This window comes from Cadophora gregata (genome assembly GCF_030347475.1).
Source record: "Cadophora gregata isolate MNR1 chromosome Unknown scaffold_16, whole genome shotgun sequence".
In the NCBI taxonomy this organism is placed as follows: Eukaryota; Fungi; Ascomycota; class Leotiomycetes; order Helotiales; family Ploettnerulaceae; genus Cadophora; species Cadophora gregata.
Window position 1 is genome coordinate 1,394,468 of NW_026695939.1, and position 12,944 is coordinate 1,407,411.

Consider the following 12,944-nt stretch of genomic DNA (forward strand, 5'->3'; position numbering starts at 1 on the left):
AAAGCTTTGTATGAACAGAATAGTATGGATGGTCGCCAAGGTAAGTCCCTGATACCATCTGCCACTTATCACTTATCTCCTGACACCATGGTCACCTTGATAGGGGGACAACGTCTCTGCCGACACTGTCCTGAATTCGTCATATATCCACAAATACAAGCCTGGGGTAGCTACACGATCTCATACGACGTTGTATTCAACTGCCTTGGATACTCCACCCAGATATACAACCGATCCTCGTCAGTGTCCTTGCGAAAGTCTTTGATGGTTACTAACCAGTTCTAGGAGTTGAGCAAGTGGGTAAAATCATTTCAAATTTCCCCAAAGACTTTGATTTCGGGCCTTCGGCACAATCTGTGTTTAGGTCAGGGAAGAAGTTGCATCAGTTCGAAGCCGAGACCCAGGTCCGATTCGGCGACAAAGGTAGCAACCTCACATTCAAGGACTTGGTCAATGGGGAAGTTATATCCACTGCAAGTATCGAGTTTAGCAGACATTGAGTTATTTTAGTTTTCCGAGTTCCCTATCCTATAGTAGCTTTGAACCTGTTCTGAGCCTGTACGTAATGCATGCTTCGAAATAGATTGGTGCATGTTTTCACGAGATCTTCGAACCGGCATGTATCTTCGACATATGTTAGGGAGACCTTGCAACTTCACTTTTAACTACCACGAAACGATTTCCTCGCACGGCTCACAAATCTCGAGTATGTCCATGTCTCATCATGTTACATTTAAGGGTAGGGTACAATGGCTCGTAGAATCAGCGTCGACTCCATCAATCAGGTGTTTGCACCAACAAGATAAGAGGGACACCCACACGTCAGGGGTGGCAGGGACCATTGGATCCGCTCATACACAGTAGAAGTATTCAACCCTAATACCATGTTCCCCCCTTTTGATGGATACCCACGCTTTGCTTGTGTGCCTCATTGAGTGGGTAACTTTGTGATTGAATAAGCCCCCAACGTAGTACTCGGAGATAAAACTCCAGCACTGAGAGACGGAAACCAGTCCCAAGTGGTCTATTTCAAGTATGTCAACGGCCACAGAAGGCCAAGGGGCTAAAAATGCCAGATTTGGTGCTGGATAAGCGCCAGGAGCAAGGGTCGCAGGCTGGGCTGGTGGGCATGAAACCCCACGCCTCCGCCGAGAGCTCACTTAATCAATTAGGAGACATGCCCAGACGTTGACCACCTGCCTACCTTTGACGACCAACGTAGTATATTTTCTTCGAGGCGCTGCGGTCAAGATTGGGCTGATCCCGGCGCTACGCTGAAGCACGTTGGAAGGTCCCCTGATGCTAAGCCTCCTCCCAATCCTAATCGCAGCGCTTCGAACACCCTGCTTCTGGTGCGTGCAAATTTAGATAGAGAGTCAGCAGGTGGAGATGGATACAAAATTCGGTGGCTCCGTTTGACAGCTTTCGAGGCACAAGATATTCGAACAAAATTGAACAGTACAATGTCTGAATCGACTGACTTTACGCCTTTGCAGGCAAGAGAGATTGTTCTTGATATTGCAGAGGGAAAAGGCTGGGTTGAGCAGAGAATACGGGAAAAAACCGACCCCGACACCCTACGACTTCTGAGAACCATTGCGAGAATCCGCGAAGATCTAGGAGATGCTGTTGAAAGGTGCGTCAATATGTTCAATTGGACAAAACTCATAAAGGCCAATTGATGAACTTGTTTCCAGGATCGCCCGAGATATTGGCTCGCGGAAGGCTAGATTTATTCTTGAAATGATACAAAATGCTGAAGATAACAAATTCACGAAAACCGGAGAAATCCCGTCAATTTCCTTCAAAGTGTTTCCTGATCGGATGCTAGTTGAATGCAATGAAGATGGGTTTACCCAAGAGAACGTGCAGTCGATTTGTCGAACTGGAAGAAGCTCAAAGAAGGCCCGTGGTTACATCGGGGAAAAGGGCATCGGGTTCAAATCCGTCTTCCAGGTCGCATCTAAAGTCCACATACAGTCCAACGCATTCTCCTTTTCCTTTCAGTACAATGGAGGAAGTACAAGTGAGGAAAAGCTCGGGATCGTGACGCCAATTCCCGAAGACGAAGTGCTTCCGCGCCACGAATGGCCTATCACGAGGATGACTTTGACCACACTTGAAAGTATCTCCTACGAGGACTTGGTTGATCAGTTCAACAACATTCCCGAAAACCTGCTCTTGTTCTTATCGACGCTAGAAGAGCTTAAAATTACCATCCATGGCTATGGTCAAGGAAAATCCGTAACGACATTCCAAAAAAGAGCAGATGCTAGGACTGGAATGGTGGAACTTGTCAAGACAGTGGGGAATTCAGATGCTCAAAGTGCAGCAGACGTCACTGTCACTCAATATCGAATTGTGAAGCGGGAATTAAGAAATCTTCCAATCGATCGCGTGCGCCCTGATATCCATGAATGCGAGGTAGTTCTGGCGTTTCCCTTAGAAAGTGGACGCCCTCTCATATCCCCGCAAAATACCTTCGCGTTCTTACCAATTCGGAGCTTTGGATTCTCTGTAAGTAACTCAACATCTAATAATGATTTAGCTCATGGAAATGTTCAGTTCGTTATTCAAGCCGACTTCATCGTGGAAGCAAGCAGGCAAGACGTTGTGGATTCACCCCGGAACAAAGCCATTCTGAACGGAGTGGCTGAAGCATTTCGTGATGCAGTGCTAGAATTTTGTAGCGTTGATTCTCCGCTGCGGTATCAGTGGATGAGATTTCTACCTACAGCTGAAGTGCGTGATTCTCTCTGGACCGTCTTGTCATCCAGAATTGTCAGGTTATTGCGTGAAGAGAGAATTCTATTTCCGGACGTGAGCTCACAAGCTCGAAAGCCCCTTTAACTCAGAATACTGCCAAGCACACATCTCGATGCCGAGGGACTGCCGCTTTTCGAAGACTTGTCTGACCAGCCAAGGTATCTTCTCTTGAAATATCGGTCGACTGACATTGAGATCCTTGAGGAAAACTTCGGCATCCGCGAAATCGAGGACGATCTGATGTACAAAAGAATTGAAAGTGATTTGGAAACTCGGCATTCAAGAATGATGACAACCGAGGCCGAAGACATTTGGCACACTCTTGCAGCGGAATTAATCATGGATATATATTTACGGCAGCCTTCTCTCAGAGCCCGACTCGTATCATTACCGTTAATACCATTAATGGATGGCTCGTGGGTCAATTCACGAGATCATGAGATATACTTTCCATCTCGAAGTGGAGTAGCAATACCTGCTGACTTGGTGGATACTATTCATCCAGCTGCAGCCAGGATGCCTTCTCGAGAAAGCCTTTTTATAGAACTCGGTGTTCTGCGGCGTTCCCCAGAATTTTTCATTGAGATGATATGGAAGGTTTATTTGGAAGGCGGAGGAGCTTCATATCTTGCATCCTCAAAAGATCATCTCAGCTATCTCTACTGGAATAACGAAGGCATTCAGCACTCCAAATACCAGGTTATGTGGATTTACGATGACGAGAACAAAAAGGTGTCTTCGAGACGCAAGGTCATCTACTTTCAATCGGATTATCAGTATAGCGCCAAGCAGCTTCTAAAGGCTACCAGTCACCCCAGAAACCCGGCTCGAACTTTCCCTCGTTGTTTGGTGCCATTTCTTCATTCGGATTATATGAACCTGTTCCCTGCATCTACTCGGCGAGGAGGCGTATCATGGTTAGACTGGCTAGAGAACTCCTTGGGAGTTCGTCACGTTCCTAGGCTGAAGTCAGATGGAGGTTCTCTATCTCAGGAATTCCGACATATCATAGCACGTCAGCCACGAATGCTGGTAGGAACCTTGAAGGAGTACTGGGATACCTACCAAGTTGACATGTCTCCACCAATTTGTCAAGAAATTTGGCAGGCTGAGGTCGCGTGCAGTGGTAGCAGGGCCCTGAGAAAACTGAGAAGCACTTACATGCCGCTTCCTGATTTGAAAAACAAGGTCCAAGCGCTGGGTATTTCGCGAGGATTTCCGATCTTGCAAATCGATGGAGCTTCAGAAGAGCGCAATCTGCGCCGAAGCTGGATATTTCTCGAAGAGTTCCGTGTTGGTTTCGTAGACGATCTTCGTTTCTACATCGAAGTCGTTCGGCAACACGAAGCGCTGACACAGAGAACATGGGATACAACAGCACAAGAAAATGTCATTAGATCATATGAAGCTATCGCAGACCGTCAGACTGGAAATGATACAGAGCTATTGAGGTGGGACTTACTCCTTTCCCAAAGACTGGCACAGGCAAGCTGACGATGAATAGACAGGTTTTTGATGATGACGACGTGTCATTGATATTGCGTCCCAGAGCACTATGTCCAAACTCCAATAATCCATCGTGGACAGACACAAGAAGTTGTGTTTGGGAGGGTCCTGAAGATATTCTCGACCGAGAAGTGCTCGCACTTGTTCCTCAGTACAGGGACAATGAAAAGCTCTGCCACTTCTTCACCCAGGTCCTCGGTATCAAAGATGCAGATTGGGAAGACTACATAAGAGTGTTATCGACGCTAAAAGGTGAATCGGGGAACTCATCAACTGCACAAGGCAACTCCGAGAAAGTCTTGAGACTGTATAAATTGCTGTCAGATGTTGATCACGCACGTGATCGGAGAGCAATACGGTAATTTTGACTTCTATTTAGATTTGAGATGGTGACTAATTATGTAGTACAATATTCGAGGAGGAGAGACTAGTATATCTGCCTGGCACGGATGGAGGGTGGTTTCCGCCATCTCAATGCTTATGGGACAGCCCTGTTCCAATACAAGGATGTGCGATCATCGGAAATTTTTATTCTGAAGACCTCAGGGATTTCTTCATAGAGTCCTTGGGAGTTTCACGGGCGACATTGGACACGCTTGTGCTGGAGCTTAAGTTACTGTCAGAAAGAAATCCTTCGGTTCAACAAGTGAAACAGTTAATACGGGCTATTAACGACAAAACCCCAGAGAAAGGAGATCTCGACCGCCTGTTTGAAGCTGCTTTTCTTCCAGTAAAACTGTTTGACGTTGACGCTCAGAGGTTCACAACCGTACTTCGATCGATCGGCACAGATTTTGCGGTCATTGACAACATATCAATTGCGAGAAACTTCGAACACGAGCACGAAGCCAAGTTTCTTGATTTCACACTGGAAGAAGTTTTGCTTTTGGATCGGTTCTTGAAAGCATTGAGTCTTGAAGATCGATATATCTCGATTCTTACTCACCAAGATACAGCATGTGCGGATGATGGTGAGGAGGATAGACGTCTGACTTTTAAGTTTAGGACCGAGCTTATGCACTGTTACGGTTACTCTATCGCTGTTCTTCTTCATAGCTAGATTACTGACAGTAGTACCAGCTGCGCCTCCTCCTTTCAAAGTCCAATCACGAGGACGGATCCACAATCACTCTATCAGCAACTCTTGAGCACCACGGTCAAGCGATCTGACAGGATTTCAACGACGCACTGTCTGTGCCTCGGAGATGAGCATATACAAGTTTGTGTGCCAACAGGCTATATCCACGTCGCTACAGAAGGCAACACTTGGCAGGTTTTTGTCCCATTGAACAATAGGCTTAAAGAATTATGCTATTTCAGGAACTTCCCACAGGCATTGACGACACTCTTTCGAATCAATCCATCTGCGAGAAACATCATCCAAAAAGTGCTCACAAGCAGTGTTTCTGTACTCGAGGATCTTCTAGATGCCGAAGGAATCGGAAATATTCATGATGTTCCTCCCCCACGTCGAAATCTGGAGCAAGACGACGACTCCGTTGATGACGACGAGGAAAGCGATGAAAGTGTGCTATCTCCTGAAGAGACTGCGGCAGACTCGCCAACTTCTACATCTCAATCCGGAGATATGGTGGTACGAGACCAGTCACAGGCCAGAGTTGCCAATGAAGCGTGGAACTCGCCCAGTCGATCTATTTCGCCTATGGCACATTATCAAGGCACTCCAGCTGGAACTCAATTGAGCGGATCAAATGCATATGTGTATCCGTCACCGGATCGCCATTTTTGGAGAAGCCCAACTCCAGAACAAGCTAATTTTAGCAGAAGACCTGGTTACGTTCGGCTTTTGGAACATGTCATCCAGATGTCCACTCAACTAGCATTTCCACATCACGATTCTGTTCCACAAGTCGGTAATGGCGTGATATATCAAGGTTTTAATCATGAAGATGCTTTTGGGGTTCGCTCGCTCGGACAGGTGTCCCACGATATCAAAATTGGCGCTGCTGGAGAGCTTTTGGTAAGCAATTCTAGTCTACAGTAAATTATCCCATATCTAACCTAAGCCATTTCAGGTATTTGAAATCCTTTCATCTCTTCTCTCCAACCGTGAAGACAATTTTGGTAGAGAGAATTGGAAAAGTCGAATACGACACGAGGTCACAGTGCACCCGGCCTACAGTGATATGCCGCCCTGGAGAGGGACGGAGACGGCCGATATCGTCTTCTCAGACTTTCAGAGTACTCTGACAGGAATACTTGTACAACATGGGTACTTGGATGAAACATGGGTGGGCGCTTGTCCAAGATATTTCATTGAAGTTAAAACAACAACCGGCGAATGTGATGACAGGTTCTTTATGAGCAATGGCCAATTCCTTCGGGTATGTATTATTCCTTCGGTATCAATCTAATCAAGTATATGCTAATAGTGAAAAGATGCAAAGCTTGGCTCTTACGGAGGGGAGGGTCACAGCTGATGTCTATGTCATTTTCAGAGTCTATCACTTGACGAGAGATAGCATTGATGTGAAGATTTATGTCGATCCTGAGGCTCACAGAAGGAACAACAATCTGGTGTTTGATGCCCAGTCATGGTCAGTAAAACGACGGGCATGATTATATGGAGATTATGATATGTTACTATGTAAAACAAGGGGAAATGTCGGCTGACAATCTGTGAAATAAATGTACCATATTAAGAGGGCAGTTAAGGAGTGCTAGGGACTGCTTTGGTTTTGTGACTTATGTATTGTGCTATCACATTCTCTTTAGACTCTTTTGTTACAGCTTGTGAAAACCTCGAGATGTTGCTTCTGCGCTACCAGCCACTGAAAGATGACTTTGGTCACATATGCGATGCGCATAGATAGGCAACTGGTTGACCAGTCCCACAATGGGATTTGAGCGACAGCTGATAACTTTGATGACGTGCATAGATAGCATGACTTCAGTTTGCCTCCTTACCCACAACTTTTCATCGATGTAATGATGGAGACACAGCTTCCCTGGGGAGTGGATAGAGTTCTTGTTACTTGGAATCAAGCTTTCTACAATCAGATTACGTGGAGGAATATATTGGCCCATTTATCTTCGGTATATAGTTGTGTATGACAGATAAAGGTAGTGTTTATGATTAGATGGTATTTGAAAATACGGCTAACTTTTACAAATGATGTAATTCGGCCTCGACTCTCCACTGATAGGGCACTACCCACAGAAGGCTAGCAAAAGCTTACATAACCGCTTCTCAAATAGCACAAGTTCGGATGCTACACTTTTTGATTTCTATAATCCCTAAACCTTGGTGGTGCGACGACCACAATCATCACTCAGCTTGGCTAGCCCGGAACTTCCGCACATTTCCACACTACTTTTACAGTCTCATCTCTCTCAGATCTCCAGAAATCCAGCCCCGGCCCCTGAAATGAGAGTCCCCATCCTTCAAGAAATATTCCAATTCTTCGGATTTGGCTTCGCTCGTCACGGTACGCAAAAGAGAGCCATAATTTCCTGCTCGGACCCACCTATCAAGAAACTTCCACCTGAGCTCATGCTCCTCATTTTGGATTATGTGCCCGTGGTATCAGGAGAAAGCTTAAGTCTCACATGTCATTCGTACTACTTAAGTCTCAGAGAGCGGTGTCTAGGTTCTCTCAAGAATGCTGGGAGTTCTGCGGTACTGGAATTTCTTTGGTGTGTAGAGCGAGACCTTCTAACTCAAGTTGTTTGTCCAAGTTGCGTCCGCTTCCATTCAATTCTCAACGCTGAGAAGTACCATATTTTATCGCAAACGGCTTTCAATTCCAGTCGACCCCGGTTGGAATGCCGGTACAGGGATTTGGTCAGCCGACTTGAGTACGGAACACATCCCGAATTCTCGTCAACCATCTTCCACATGGCAATGAAAGCTTACAGGCAGTCTCTTGATACCACAAGGCTTCTAAGACTACTTGGCTATGAAACTAAGAGAATTGTCAATTGGGGTTTCGTAGAACAAAGTGCAGCTGAAGCTCGGATCCAAAACGGATCGCTCCTGTTGCGTGAGCACAGAGTATTCATGGTGCCATCCTCCGAGGCACTTCCTCTCCCATGGTGTGGCGGAATTGATATTTGCCCTCATATCTATTTTTCCACAATGCCAAGTCTGCACAGATATGGTATCCAAATTCCGCATGCCACCGAGATCGAGGACTTTGAGAATAAGCAGGGCATCTTATGCTGTGATCATTGCTACACAGAGTTCCGAGTCGACTTCAAGAGCTATGGCAAGGCGGGCAATGCGATGTTTCTGACTAGATGGATGGATCTCGGGGAGGGGAGAGACTTCAACGACCACAAATTTAGAAGGAGACTTCATGGTATAGAAGAGGAACCGTGGGGCAAAGTTGACTTTAGTCGAGGCTCAATTTCCGCTTCCTTCGAGCAGAAACACGAGACAGCTTTCAAGTTCGATTCACTTTTGTCGCAACAGGACCAAAAGGATTTGTGCAAAGAGAATTCTTGGCCATGGCCAGAAGAAGTAAAAGTTTCGCTCACCGGCGTCAAACAGTCTTATGAGGCAATAGATGGCAGGTTCCATTTTCTGCCCAGCGAACCAGGGGCGATGTTATGGGGCCTGCTTTTCCCTTACTTTTGAAGCTGTGTGCGATTCAATATGGATTATCAAAATCTCAAAATGCTTTTCTGGAGGATCCAAGAGCTATATGAATGTCTCAATGTGAAGTCTTACAACGATTTCCTGACTTTCGAGTAAATTTGCCGAGAAGGCGTGAAGGTAAGCACAGATGGATGAAGAAGCATGCCTGAAGTTTCTGATCTCCACCTTTTCCTTTGTGAAATGACTTTCGCCTAATGAAATTGGAATTTTGTGACCAGATTAACTAGCTTATGTACCAGTCCCCCAGTTTCTCTTATATTTATATATTTATATATATTTATAATCCTTAAGGGTTCCTGATGACCCGATCCGTGTCCATTGAACGATGTTGATGACAGGGCCTCGATATTTCGCTTAACAACAAATCACGTGCCTGAATTGATCCCTTGCTTCCGGCTCATTCATGCTTTGTTATCGAATTGTGTGTCTAATTACAAAGACAGTGTTAGAATACACTGGCCCCAGTTTCAGTTTCTGCGGCAAAACAATCATGCGACGCATGAAACCTTTGTGGGCGCTGTTACTTTTTCTATGCGTTGTTGTTTATTATCATGCAACCAAGACCCAACTGGGCACAATCCAGCCATTACGCAGTCCTGAAGCCAGCTTAGACACTTATCCGTACTTCACCGAAATTGATGTCCGTTCCAAATCGCATCTCATTGGCGCAATAAGCCATATCGATTCAAGATTCGGTTCCGGAAGCGAGCCCCTAAGCGTCATTGAACTTCAAGCTACCCTCGTCACGCTGTTCAGAAGCTACACGAAGACAATGGATAACGTGGGAGTCGAGACTTGGCTAGCTCACGGTACACTCTTGGGACATCATTGGGGAAGAAAGATGTTACCCTGGGACACGGATATAGATGTTCAGGTGTCCATGTCGACTTTGATAGCCTTGGCTGCGACATACAATGGCACTCAATACCAGCATGAGGGCCGCACGTATCTCCTCGATATCAATCCTCGTTACTCTATCGTATCTAGAGCGGATGTATCTAACAAGATTGACGCTCGCTGGATTGATATGAATAACGGAAAATACATCGACATTACTGCGCTTCATCAGAACGAGTCTAATCCGCATCTGCTGTTCTGTAAAGATGGCCATGAGTATGAGGTAAGCCATCATTGTATTGACGTTTATGTTATGCGACAGTAACATTAATTGTTCACAGTCAGATGAGATTTACCCGCTTCAATCATCGATCTTCGAAGGCGTCCAAGTCAAAATACCAAATCAAGCAGAACGGGTTCTCTCGGAGGAATATGGCCAAGATTCTCTTGTGAAAACTAATCATCATTAGTATTTTCTGTGAGTCTGAGTGAATCCGGTGCTAATAATGGTACAGGTATACATGGGACGCCAACCTGCACCGATGGATGCCAGAGATTAGCTGGTGGACATCTATCTGGGGAAAGGGCTAGAGAATTTGGGGTGGAAGCAAGTGTCATGGGAAAAAAACACGGCTGCTCCATCTCTTCAAGCTTAGATCTCAATACATTCTCCCTAACCTAGCGTCTCTTCACATGAAGTGACAGTGACACCTACACAAGATACTACTCATATTTAACTCTGGTATCAACTAATATGCAGAGAAAAAGAAAGAAAAATTGAATTGGGGACATGGAGGACTCTGATAATATTCTGATAAATGGAGTATCAACCCTCGTAGTACTACAGATCTATGCGACACGAGCGTGACGAGCTAGAAAGTTCCAGTGAAGTATTGTTGGGACAACAAACCGGACTAGACTTCATTCAAAAAAAGAAGTGAAAATGCCCAAATGTACTGATAAGTGAGATCCACAATATTGCAGATCCCATTGCTCAGGAACGCTCGATTTCCTCCTGCTCGCTCTTGACAAGGCGCTGAGTAGCCGTCTCGGTCTTCTTGAATCGCCAGGCCTTGATCTTACGTTCGAACAACTCGTCCAATTCGGCGGCAGAGCGACTAGTCAATTTATTAGCTTATTTGCAATCACAATATGAATTCAAGATGGGTGAAACCACTAACCCTGCTGTTTCCGGAATGATCAACCAGCTCCCAACAACCCAAATGGCACCAACACCAGCGTAAAAGAAGCCCGTCTTATATCTCCAGTTCCATTTGTGCGCGTTGACCATATACGGCGTCAGAACGGACATGATAAGGCCACTAATAGAGTTTGCGGAGGCAGCGAAACCGGAGGTATAGGGTCGCAGACGCTGGGATGATATCTCGCCAATGTAGCCCCAACCCGCAGCGCCGTTGCCAGCAATACCAATGTCTACACAATAGCGAATCGCGTCAGTTTCTGGTTACTCGATCATGGAACGTGGCAGGACTTACTCCAGAAACAGGCAAATAAAACGAAAATATATGTCGTCGCATTGCTCTCAGGAGCAACACCAAGAATACCAACAACAAGGCATGCGATCCACATCAATGTAGTTGAGCAGCAAGCCATAAGCCGGCGACCAAACTTGTCAACGAGGATGACGGCGCTTAGGACAGTGACAATCTGCAAAGAGGACGTGATGGCTTTGATTTTGAAAGGGTCTGCCAGGCCAGCCTGCTGGAAGAAATAAGTGCCAAAGGTACCAAAAAGAGCCAAGCCCAGGAACTGTTGTGAAACAATTGCCCAAAGAGCGGTGATGGTCCGTCGTCCATCGACACCTTTGAAGATAGCAACCCAACTCTCGTTACGTTGTTCGGCGGCGATAGCACGTTCATGCTCGATGTTCAAGGCCATGACTTGATACTGGTACTCAACATCGTAGTCTTTCACATCCCTATGGATGAGCTTCAAGTACTTCTTAGCTTTCTCTTCCTTGCCAACACTTGCACACCAAGCAGGCGATTCGGGAAGACAGACGTAGATGATAGCCATGATGCCGACATGAGCCCATTGGGTGTAAATAGGGGTAAGGTAGTCGTATGCGTCCCGGCGATTGAGTCTTTGCAAGGCGACGTGGGTACAGAAGGAGCCCAAAGTCCACCAGAAAGAGTACAGCATGAGCATACTTCCACGAACGCGCACTGGTGCCACCTCGCTGATATATCCCAGGATAGTAGCCTGCATAGCGCCTACACCCATACCAGCGAAGAGCTTGGCCACAAGCCAGACCTTCCAGTTCCTTGCAAATGTTTCGACCAAGACGCTGACCATGATCAGAGTCCACAGAACGTACATTCCGATCTTACGTCCAAACCGACCATTGACGAATGCGATGCCCGTCTGGCCAAGGACCTGTCCACAATTCTGGGTTGCGCTCCAGCTGCTGATAGTCCCGGACTCCAGAAACAATTTGCCATTCTTGTCCATGGAAGTTGCAAACTGTTGGACGAAACCTTTGTTGGCGATGATACTCGCGTTCATGCTAGAGGAATCAAACGGTCAGCTAGCCACCCTTTCAATGTTACGAAATGCATATAGATGGGAATGACTCACGCCATCTGGTATCCGTCGGCACCAGCGCTGAAAGCGGCAGCGAAGCAACAGCCGGTGGCGATCTTGAAGGTCTTGACTGTGTCCCAAAGGCTGATGGTTTCATAACCAGTCCTGGCCTGACCCTTCGCTGCGGCATCAGCAGTAAATTCATCTGGCTTGAGAGCAGCCTCAATGTGTTCATCCTGGCGGCTGTCAATCTTAGTGGCCTTCTCGTTTGGAGCTTTGGAGTCGTCGGTGGCCGCCATTGTCGACCTTGCTGTTCAACTGAATGATATAGGTACACTGAGATGAGACTGGGTATGAAATAATCCAAACGCGTTGAGCAGCCACTTCAGCTCGAAGGATTGAGGACAAAAGAGAAGAAACAAAAAGAGAGGAAATGCGAAAGAGCTTTCATGATACTTATATTGCAACCTCAAGTTGGATACATACATAGTTGGATGATTTGTTGGGTCCCGTTCGAGTGGGCTTCTAGGATTGGTGTTCTGGTGGTCAGTCACTCCACTCGGTCAATGGTTGCCAGTCAGCCATACGGCAATACGACGAAACGACAAAGCGCCAATGCGCCAATTCAATAATCCCAAAGCCTTGGTCGGGGGACGCACTGTGTCTGCTG

The 12,944-nt window shown here is 46.3% G+C and overlaps 6 protein-coding genes across 6 annotated transcripts; 5 read left to right on the forward strand and 1 right to left on the reverse strand.

The window, feature by feature from the left end:
- Positions 1-28: 28 nt before the first annotated feature.
- On the forward strand, positions 29-500 carry ONS95_005689 (uncharacterized protein; the record flags this gene model as incomplete). Its single annotated transcript, XM_058499111.1, has 3 exons — positions 29-40; positions 104-239; positions 286-500. The coding sequence occupies 3 exons, from the start codon at positions 29-31 to the stop codon at positions 498-500; spliced, it is 363 nt and encodes a 120-aa protein (XP_058351378.1).
- A 963-nt stretch (positions 501-1,463) lies between these two features.
- Positions 1,464-2,850, forward strand: ONS95_005690 (uncharacterized protein; the record flags this gene model as incomplete). The annotated part of the gene is made up of 3 exons (XM_058499112.1): positions 1,464-1,636; positions 1,698-2,517; positions 2,566-2,850. 3 exons carry the CDS (start codon positions 1,464-1,466, stop codon positions 2,848-2,850), a joined length of 1,278 nt encoding a protein of 425 aa, XP_058351379.1.
- Positions 2,851-3,006: 156 nt separating this feature from the next.
- Positions 3,007-5,420, forward strand: ONS95_005691 (uncharacterized protein; the record flags this gene model as incomplete). The annotated part of the gene is made up of 4 exons (XM_058499113.1): positions 3,007-4,217; positions 4,271-4,630; positions 4,678-5,300; positions 5,353-5,420. The coding sequence occupies 4 exons, from the start codon at positions 3,007-3,009 to the stop codon at positions 5,418-5,420; spliced, it is 2,262 nt and encodes a 753-aa protein (XP_058351380.1).
- A 440-nt stretch (positions 5,421-5,860) lies between these two features.
- ONS95_005692 (uncharacterized protein) lies at positions 5,861-6,852 on the forward strand (the record flags this gene model as incomplete). The annotated part of the gene is made up of 3 exons (XM_058499114.1): positions 5,861-6,253; positions 6,309-6,617; positions 6,673-6,852. The coding sequence occupies 3 exons, from the start codon at positions 5,861-5,863 to the stop codon at positions 6,850-6,852; spliced, it is 882 nt and encodes a 293-aa protein (XP_058351381.1).
- Positions 6,853-9,383: 2,531 nt separating this feature from the next.
- ONS95_005693 (uncharacterized protein) lies at positions 9,384-10,290 on the forward strand (the record flags this gene model as incomplete). The annotated part of the gene is made up of 3 exons (XM_058499115.1): positions 9,384-10,013; positions 10,072-10,179; positions 10,246-10,290. The coding sequence occupies 3 exons, from the start codon at positions 9,384-9,386 to the stop codon at positions 10,288-10,290; spliced, it is 783 nt and encodes a 260-aa protein (XP_058351382.1).
- Positions 10,291-10,724: 434 nt separating this feature from the next.
- Positions 10,725-12,573, reverse strand: ONS95_005694 (uncharacterized protein; the record flags this gene model as incomplete). Its single annotated transcript, XM_058499116.1, has 4 exons — positions 10,725-10,848; positions 10,912-11,164; positions 11,227-12,257; positions 12,329-12,573. 4 exons carry the CDS (start codon positions 12,571-12,573, stop codon positions 10,725-10,727), a joined length of 1,653 nt encoding a protein of 550 aa, XP_058351383.1.
- Positions 12,574-12,944: the final 371 nt, after the last annotated feature.